Genomic DNA, 10,313 nt, shown 5'->3' on the forward strand with positions numbered 1-10,313 from the left:
GGGATTAAAGGGGAGGGAAGGGCTGGGCGAATGTTTTACCTGTGGTGAACGTAAAGGTAAAACCGCTCTTTTGCTGTTCTCTTTTACTTTTGCATAGCTGATAGCATGTRTGTTTTTGATAGGATGAAATCTGTCTCTCGGTAAAGAGAGAACCAGATYAGCGTGTATAAATTTTAATTTCCTTCGTGTTAAATTGCTTGTAAGAGCTGCATAAGGTGAAGGCGGTTACAGGCGGCGGGTGTGGAAGAGGCTGCAGCCTCCTGTCCTGAAGAGCAGAGCTGCTGGAATTAAAAGCCAGGAATTCGCACGGTTTTCCCCGCGGCTCCCCAGGACACTGGCTGGTTCACCCTGGCTCATGGACGGCAGCTGAAGGCACCTTTTACTTCGCYTAAAGAGCCCTGAACGGCAAAGCCCCCCGCGACGGCAGAAGCTGCAGTAGYTTTGTCCCATTCCGACGCTGTCCCGTGTGCGCACGGATATTTGTCTGCTTTTTCATCTTAAATTGGAATTAGCAGTCATATGCTGGATGTTACTCTTGCATAARTCCGTAAAATTTAAAAGCATCGTATAAGTTAAATATTACACATGCACACACACAAAAAGTGCAGCACTGTGTTTGCTGTAGTTAAAGCATTTAAGGGCTCASCAGTCTTTGAACAGACTTCATTTCTTCTGCTCATTCTCAGCTGGAAGCAAAACCAAGCAAAAGTGGTCACTCCATTTTGGGGTCTCAGATTTGAGATGTCTGTGTTTTGCATCGTAGAGGAAAAGCTGAAGATGCTATGATGGCCTCTATACCTAGAAGAAAGAAATGGCAGACCTGTTAAATCTCAGTGAATGTTTTGTTTTGTTGTCTTGCAATTCAGAAATACTGTGGTCATGAATTCTTGTCATACACAGAACTTCATTTGGCTGAACGAAGTGCAGGAGAGAACCTTGAACAGCGTGTATACTCTCCTCTTTATTTGTGATACAGAGAGCCTACACAAATGTGCTCACTAAATGGTTCACTTGTGTTTTATTTATTGTATTTTTTCAGATAAAGCACCTCGAAGTGATGCTGATGAGTCTCTTTCAGTTTACCACTAGAMGGTTGGTTTCCCAAGCATACTGTGGACTTAAGCTTCCTTCTTCAAAGAAACAGCGTTTTTGCTTGGAAATGGCTCGTCCCAGTTCAAGTAAGATGTGTATTTGTTTCTTATAGCATACTAAACAGATGTTAAATTGTATTTGAAACTCTACAGAGTTTCCCGTAACAGGCAAAATCTATAGTTTAAAAGAATCAACATTTTTGAACTGAAGTTTAGAAAAGTATGAAGTTGATTTCCCCTCCCCCAGTGGATTAAATTTGTCTTCCATACCTACAAACCGTTTAGTTCCAAAATCCCTCATGTAGTTGTAGTCAGTGTGTCTGCTTGTTGATATTTTTAGCATTTGTAACTTCTGTGCATAAATGTGTACTAGTTAGTGGCATTCCCTTTTCAAATTCCTTGTAGGTATTAAAATTCACTCCCTCATTTCTTTGTAAAAGAGTTACAGAGGGCCTGAAGCATTTATAACAACTYGGGAGTGGGGTGCTGGGTAACTCCAGCTTTGTTTAGTACTAATGAATTCCTTTTTTTTGGTTATTTTAAACTTAAAAAATGTGTTTTAGCTTGAAAACTAACACAGGATATTGCAAGTAGAACCCCAAATAGCTGGACAGCCAGGGTGCACTCGTTTCTTCTGCAGTTTTAGGCATCAGGGTTTGGCTGCTGTCAGAGACATGAGACTGGACTTAGACAGACTTTTGCTCTGACCTGTTATGGGTGTTCTTACATTTACCTTCTGGGGCTCATGAGGTTTGGTTTGTAAAACCAGACTGGCCATCAGCATTTTGGTGTTCTCTGTCCAGTTAATCACAGAATTGGTAAGGTCAGAAGGGACCTCTGGAGATCACCTAGTCCAACCCTCAAGCGAGTGGCCCATATGGGGGTTGAACCCGCGACCTTGGCATTATTAGCACCATGCTCTAAACAACTGAGCTAAACCTAACCCCCTAAAGTGCAAAGTTATTCAGCTTGCACACTGATTGTGTCTCCTTATAAATGTTTTATCTCCTTTTGGGTTAAAAAGAATGCTATAAACTCTGAAAATCAGGTTTGTAATCAGCAGCACCAAGTCCAGCTGGAGACTAGTTTTACTAGTGCATACCCAAGAGTYAGTACTAGGGCCAGGGGTGCTTAGCATCTTCATTAATGACCTGGGTGATGGGCAGAGCCTGCCCTCCACATGTTTGCAGACGATAGCAATAGATATTGCTATATGGCAATAGACAGGTAATGAGAGAAGGCCCTGGAGGACACCAGGTTGACAAGGAGGCAGCAACAGGCCCTTGCAGCAAAAGTGACCAACAGCTTCTGGGGCTGCATTAAGGCAGGGYGCTGCCAGCAGGTGGAGGGAGATGATCCTTCCCCTCTGCTCGGCCCTGGTGAGACACACTGGGAGTGCTGGGGCCAGAGACAGGGACCTACTGGAGCAGGTCCACTGAAGGGCCACGAAGACGGTAAAGAGACTGGAGCATCTGTGATCCGAGGAGAGGCTGCGAGAGCTGGGACTGCGCGGACTGTAGAAGAGAAGGCTCGGGGTATCTGATCAGTGTGTAGAAATATCTGATGAAGAGGTATGGAGAAGATGGAGCCAGATTCCTCTCAGTGACAGGATGAGGCAATGGGTGCACACTGAGATACAGCAAGTTCTATTTAAATGTAAGAAAYGCTATTTTTACTCTGAGGTTGGTCGAACACTGGAGCCAGTTGCCCAGGAAGGCTGTGGAGCCTCTATCCTTGGAGATATTTAAAATATGACTGGTCAGGGCCCTGAGCAAGTTGCTGTAGGTGACCCTGCTGTGAGCAAGCGGTCACCTACAATCACATCAACTAAACAATCTCTAAAGGCCAACCTCAATGACTCTGTGATTTGATGATTCTAAAACATGTTGCCTTAAAGCTAGCATCCAAGATACACTGAAAGAGGACTTTTTGTCTCTCTATATTTTCCTTCTTGATCTTGCTTTGACCCTTACTAAAATGGGAAAGAAATTTCCCATCTTTTCTCCAAGTTGATTTACCATACAGGGAAAAATGTAGGAAATATATATTAAAATTAGAAAATATATAATTTCAGATCTACAAAGTAGGCAGGATATCTTAGAAGGAAACATTTCCCYGCAAATTACCATAATTTCCAGGATAATATTTTTTAACTAAATGTTTGTGAAGATTGTAAATTTCTTTCAAATCTCTTTGCCCAGAGAGGTTGTGGAGTCTCCTTCTCTGGAGATCTTCAAGGCCCGCCTGGATGCAACCCTGTCTAACATGCTCTAGGTGACCCTGCTTGAGCAGGGAGGTTGGACTAGATGATCTCCAGAGGTCCCTTCCAACCTTACTGATTCTGTGATTCATCTCAGGATCTTCCCTTACAGTTAGGAAGCAAGCTGTTCCTGGGTGGTGGTGGTTGGTGGTGTCATCATTGTACCATCTAGCATACAGTTTTAGTTTGAGACTTCCATCTTTCAAATATAAAATAYATTCACGTATATGCGTATTGCCCTAATGAGTTGTTTGTAAGTATTTCTGAGCATCTCAAAGAAGCACCTTTCTAGTTCCAGTATACAGAAGCTCAGAAAAAGATCAGTATTCTGAAATTGAAATCATGGTAGGTGTATGTGGTGGCCATTTCTGGGTGCATACATCTGCCAGCACTGTCTAAATGGCCTCTTGAATAAAAGTGCAAATGTTTGGACAGCTGTTTTTTTCTTTCCTTCCCTCTCCTGCGTTTAGATATGGCTGATTTTCGAGAAGTGTTTGCCAAAGCAAAGCATATAGCCATTATTACGGGAGCTGGTGTTAGTGCTGAGAGCGGAGTTCCTACCTTCAGAGGGGCTGGAGGTTTCTGGAGAAAGTGGCAAGCACAGGTACGTACTCATGACGTGTGTCTGCTCACCTCTGGTTTTGTGTCAATGAAGTGCGTATGTACAATGAGTCAGAAAAAACTGGCTACCTGAAAGGGCTGAAGCGCTCCCAATGGTGTTTTGGTAGTGACAGGGCTCTCCCTGCAGTCATGTTTGCTTGCCTTCCCTGTGCCCTGTTGTGACTGCTTTGTGCAGCTGCAGCTTCTTTTGCTGTTTGGTTTATCAGCTGTTTGGGCAAACTAATGCTTTTGCAGACAACTCTGGGCCTTCTTACTGTGTTTGTTTTCTTGCTGCTTTGCAGCTTCACTGTTTGCTCTTTGGCACCCTTGTTCTTCTGCTACCTCATGAGATTTTTCCTGTTTTGAACTCTTAGCAAACTTTTACAGAGTTAGTAAAAGACAGTACTTACGATACTGGCTGGTTTTCTTTTATTCTTGGTTTCTCATAACATAATAATACTCTTTAAAAATGTTTCAGTTTTCTTTTCTTTTTAATTTTTAATTGAGGGGGGCAGGGTTCCTCACAGCCTTTACCAGCTCCGCAAGCTCTGGCCCTCTTGCTGGGGTGACGTTGCTGGTGTTGGGAGCTAGTGGGGCAGGAGACAGGCAGAAGTAGACGCGGTAGGGTGGCTGCTGCCGAGCAGGGCAACAAGACGTCAAGTGTCGTAGTAGTATCGGTGCCTTGTGAACCTGATACTGTGTGGTACTGCAGGTATTTCAAGTAATTGTTCTGCTATCAGTAATTGCTACTTCAAACACTGCTATCATGTTTGCTTTTTTTTTTATATGCTCTTTTTACAATGGCATTTATGAAAGATTTCATGAATTTAGGAAGTGTCAAGAGATGTGAGGTTTTCCAGATGTTTTGAATGTATAGTGTTTCAGTGACAGTCAGTTCAAATGAAGTATGTGCACATATAAATGCTACATTCCTTCTGCATCAGAATGCTAATATTCAGACCTTTTTTATCAGTATGATTGTGCACTTAAAAATTACACTGAGCTACCCATCATTTTTTGAAAAAGAAAAGGCGAAATAGAAGTTGATGTAAAAAATATGGCTGAGATTTTACAGGCATATAAAAGATAAAACATTAAACTTTGATTATAACAACGGATGTAACTTGGCTTGTGTTAATACTTAAATTAAGGCAGAAAATAAACTGTTAACAAAGGAAATATATCCRCTCAGTTTTGTGTTTTATGACTGCAGTGGAAATGACAATTTTGAATGCCAATAATACTGTGCATTGAAATACCTCATCTTCCCTTGTGCTGTACTAAATTCTAATGATTTGGTAGGGTAGMACAGTCTGAGTGTATCGTGTAGAGGCAGGTGTCGCTTTGTTGATATAGGCTATGTCTTGATTTAATAACATACTTTGACTTGTAATCCTTATAAGGCAAGGGCTATCCATCTATATTCTTGTCAACTGTGTCTGATTAGAAATAAGCTGCTTTTGATTGTCTTGTTTTCCAGGTAACAGTCTGAATGGCAATATGCTATCAGGCTTGGTCAAGGGGAGGAGAGGGGATTTCCTTCYGCTTTGGTCAGTAGAATGAATGGTTATGTCTCTTTCAGGAATTGGCTACCCCAGAAGCTTTTGCCAGAAACCCTTCTCGCGTATGGGAATTTTATCATTACCGCCGGGAAGTGATGTTGAGTAAACATCCAAATCCTGCACATATTGCTATTGCAGAGTGCGAAAAACGACTGAGCAAACAAGGAAGGAGTGTTGTGGTCATTACACAGAACATTGATGAACTACACAGAAAGGCAGGCACAAAGCACCTCTTAGAAATTCACGGTAAGAATCAGCTTACCTGTCTGCTCAAATTCAGTGGAATTTAGGGGGAGAAGAGAGAGGGAAGGGAGCAAGAGGACTGACAGGAAAAAATATAATTTGTCGTTTAAAAAAAAAAAGACCTTGAAATTCCAAGATTTAACTTGGATGCTTTTTAACTTAAATATTGGGAAGATTCAAATGGGATTTCCCATCATTACTGTGTGGTCTTCCCAGAGAATACYAGCACAAATTATTTTGCAGTTGGGGATCCAAGAATAGAGCATCCAAACTATTTTGTTCACTTACTCTGAGTATAGTGTCATTATGTTTATCCTTATTCTTTGAAATATATGAATAGTTTTAAATTCTTGACAGAACTGGGCATCTCTGTGGCATGTTACTACCTCTAGCAAAGTTCAGAGGTATACTTCTGAGCTTTTTTTTTTTGTGCGTGTAAAACAAAGTAGTGTTAACTAGCATGTATTTTAACAAAATTTTCCTGTTTTAATGGGAGAAACAAGAAACAGAAATCATCTATTTTGATAAGATTGCAGATATTTTTTTCTCTGAATTTGTTATGAGGCTGTGTATTATTCATATCGTGAGAAGAATAAGGTAATAAATCACCGCTCAGAGGGACTGTAGCTATTGTTCGCTGCAGCCTTTCAGTTGAAAGCGGTGCTTCTGTCTTTGCTCTGCCTGGTCTGTGCAGAWCTATGACACTGGTCGTCTTGGTTGCTAAACAGAAGTGTGTGTATGYGCTCTGTAAATAATGTCTCATTTATAATGCTGCCAGGTTTCAACACTTGATTGTCACATTCGTGTGTTAAGTTACTCAGAAGGTACAATCTTCAGTGCTGAATAAAGACTGCCTGAGATAAACGTGACTGTTTGTTTGCGTAGCCTTGCCGCAGAGCGGTTTGACTCCTAACAGCTGACATTTTTAATTTGTGCATTTCAGGTAGTTTATTTAAAACTCGATGCACCAACTGTGGAAATGTGACTGCAGATTACAAGAGTCCCATCTGTCCGGCTCTGGCTGGAAAAGGGTAACATCTCCCTTGTAAATTTTGTATTTCCTACTCTGTTCACTCCTCTGTAGTAAAGGAGCCATTTTGGAAGTGTACTGGAATTTTAGCCAACSATCTCTTTTTTCCAATGGTTGTACTGATGCTTAAAATTTACACGAGTGTTTTGAAATGTGGGTATACTGTTTGTAACTTGAGTTAGAGCCCATAATATCATGACAGGTATAAGCACAGAATTATTTATGTTTTTATTAAAGAAATTTCAGACCGTCTGGAACTGTCATATTGGACATTAACTTACCTTACTGTTTGAGAATGTGTGCTTGCAACCATCTCCTTCTCCTTCCATTTTTTTAATCAGATACTGGTTCCTTAAATTGGACTGTCATGACTCTGATGCATGGACTGTCCTCTTCTGTGCACCAAGTAGCTATCAAACTTATCGATAAGATTTCTGTGAATACAAATGTGTGAAACAAGAGGGAGTTAAAAATCAGTTTCTCAGCTTTTCTTCTATGTTGCAGAAGAATCATTCCATCTCCTTTCTCTAGTCCTCTTCTTTATCTTTCAAAAAATCCAAGGGACAGGCATATATCCATAGACTTTGGGTTTTTTTTCTTCTTTGCATTTCACCAGATCTCTGGATTTGTTTTGCCATTATCAGAGTTTTACAAGCTTATTACAGTTTGCTTAGCTCTAGGATAATTCTGGATATTTGCGTACACGCCTTCTGTGTGGTATTTTAGGATTGTAGTAGGTGTTTCCATTGACTTTAAAAGATTCCTTGATGGGACAGTGTGCTTTACAGAATACTAAGTTTTTATTAGTATACAAACTTCTCTTTGTATGACTGAATGTATATTCCAATTTTGTAACTTCAGGGCTCCAGATCCTGAAATAGAAGATGCTGCGATTCCAGTTGAAGAACTTCCTCGGTACATATTGACTGCTTTATTATTTGCTGTTACCTCTTCATGCTTCTTGTATATCAAAGGCTTATATTACTGTTCACGCAGTTTTGGAAGGGCACATCCTACAGAAGGATAAGGCATGGGACTTTGTCCTAAMTGCTTCAATTTAAACCTAATGCTATGGGGGACACAAGACAATAGGAGTGTTCAGTGAAGGTTTATCATGGTGATAAAGGGATGGCATGTTTGTAAACTTAAGTATCAAGTTAAAAAATGCCTAAACTAATGGACTTTGTTGTAAGTGAGGTAGTAGGATAATTGCATTAAGAGCTAAGTGCTACACAATGAGCTGCTGCTTTTTCCTCAGGTAGCACTCTCCTCTGGTTACTCAGCGTATGATACTGTGTTTGGACATATCTGCCAAATAGCCCCTTGCGGCCTTTAAAAATGCCATGCTGCTTTTTTAGAATGGCCGAAACTTAGCTAATTGTAAATAGTTAAGCTGGTTCCTAAGGAAATGACGCTAATGTGATGCTTCCGTCTTTCAGATCACTTTCTCCTTAAAAACCTGCTGGGTAGTTTCTAGTGGACAGTGATCTGTAGCATACTAAGTTCCTAGAATTTTCATGAAATTCAGGAGCACAGTAGGGGCGGGGCAAGACGCAATTAAATACCTGAGTTGAACAACTGTTCAACAACCTGTTCTGTGTGACTGACCAGTGCAGCGCACAGGAATTGTGGAAACAGCTGTGCCATAGGCTGTCCTTTGTCTARCAAGTAGTTTAAGGAACACAGGAGCTAGTTGGGAGTGGTGGAAAAAAAGGGAAGAAGAGTGAAGAAAGATAAGATGTCCAAATGAAAATGAAAACTGCTGCCTTGCATGTTGAAATGTTCACGCCTAAGTGTAACATTGTACCTCTGTGGTTTTCATATAGGTGCGAGGAAGATGGCTGCAATGGCCTCCTTCGCCCCCATGTCGTATGGTTTGGTGAAACCCTGGATGCTGACATTCTCACAGAGGTTGAGAGAGAACTTGACATATGCGACCTCTGCTTGGTAGTGAGTGACATTTTGATTACCTAGTCTGTTAATCAGCAGAGAAGTCAAGTTAAAGAAATTGCGCCTCCTGGATAAAAGATCTGTACTTCTCTGAGAGACCTAAAACACCCTGAGGGACTGCTTTAGTATCMAATGTAATACATCAGAAGATCATGAAGTTTTCAAATTTATAGCTACTGCTCAGTATACAAAGGTGTATTCAAGATGCATTTGTGCATCCTGATCAGCTGGCACGTGCAGTCTGTATTTAGCAGTAACTGGAAATTTTGTACACAAGAGTTAGATTTGCTACTGTTTAGCTGTTGAATTTTTCAAACACTGGCAAAATGGATTATTTTGATGCCTTGATTTTTCTGAACAAAAAAGGTTACACAATATTGTAACAAGTTAACTAGCGGTTGCCATGTGGTTCTTCATGTCCCCTAGGACATTTACAGCCAAAACATTTGCTCAAAATACTATGTACCCTTCACAAAGTAATCCAAAATAATAGAAGGATGTTCTGAAACACCACTGAAAGCAAAGTCAGTCTCYKKKKKSYTYMRGGRWTTTTTTTTCTTTATTTACAGTTACAGTCTACAAAAAGGCTTCTTTGGATGTACTAGAGAAACAATTCTTGACTCTCATGCTATTTTATATGGCTAAATATGCAGTGACACTAAATGGATATTGATTTGATTTTGTTTCTGTATGGATCTTATGTGGTGTAGTTGCTTTGCATATTTAATGGRTTGAGAAGGTTAGGGGAGGGGGGAATTTTTGTTTGTTTCAATACCAGCCTGCTACACTCATGTTTTTGTTTTTAAACTCTCCTGCAGGTTGGAACCTCCTCTGTGGTGTATCCTGCTGCTATGTTTGCCCCTCAGGTATCTGCCAGAGGAGTGCCAGTTGCAGAATTTAATATGGAGGCCACTCCTGCTACAAATAGATTCAGGTAAAATTGTTCAGTTTTAAACTAACAGACTTTAGTTTTCCCCACCTTCTTCAACGTCTTGTATTGGATTGTTAAAATGCCTAGTGTTTTTTTTTTTTTTAAAAACAAACATGATCTTTCTTTCCCCAGTGCTTAAGAAATAGTATTTTCTTCTAATACAAAAGAAAAGAAGATAGTTCTCTCTTACTAACTTACACAAGTTTTTTTTTAAAAAAACTGAAGCTGAAGCCCAGAGGGTTGAAATCCAATTTACTATTTCACAGCAAAAGTTTTCAGTAGGACCAACAGCTATTTAGCAGAGTTTTCACCCTCTGAAATATGTGTCACAAAATTGTCCCTAGGTCCTAGAGCAGCTAAAAACCATTTCAGAAACATGACTAGCTASCCCTGCGTCACGTGCACTTAGGCACTTCTCAGGAAAAAAACCCTGTGTGCTCGTTACCTGCCCCTTCACCAGGCTGCTTCCTTCCAGGTTTCACTTCCCGGGCCCCTGCGGGACCACTCTGCCGCCGGCGCTGGCCCGCCACGAGACGGAGCTCATCTCCTGAGCACGGCGGAGCCCGGGAGCAGCGGAAGGCGGCTCGGCGGCACCGCGGCAGCCGCAGCCCGGCGGCGCCCAGCTCCCGCGCGGCACGGAGCGCTC

At 41.2% G+C, this 10,313-nt stretch overlaps 1 protein-coding gene across 1 annotated transcript; it reads left to right on the forward strand.

Moving 5' to 3' along the window:
- The first annotated feature begins 44 nt into the window (after window positions 1-44).
- On the forward strand, window positions 45-10,307 carry SIRT5 (sirtuin 5). The gene is made up of 9 exons (XM_085310044.1): window positions 45-56; window positions 1,040-1,178; window positions 3,822-3,955; window positions 5,534-5,759; window positions 6,700-6,787; window positions 7,648-7,701; window positions 8,613-8,736; window positions 9,555-9,670; window positions 10,143-10,307. Exons 2-9 carry the CDS (start codon window positions 1,058-1,060, stop codon window positions 10,216-10,218), a joined length of 939 nt encoding a protein of 312 aa, XP_085166170.1. The 5' UTR covers window positions 45-56; window positions 1,040-1,057; the 3' UTR covers window positions 10,219-10,307.
- Window positions 10,308-10,313: the final 6 nt, after the last annotated feature.

Source organism: Rhea americana, unplaced genomic scaffold (genome assembly GCF_003343005.1).
Source record: "Rhea americana isolate MKP2758 unplaced genomic scaffold, rheAme1 scaffold_31, whole genome shotgun sequence".
Lineage (NCBI taxonomy): Eukaryota > Metazoa > Chordata > Aves > Rheiformes > Rheidae > Rhea > Rhea americana.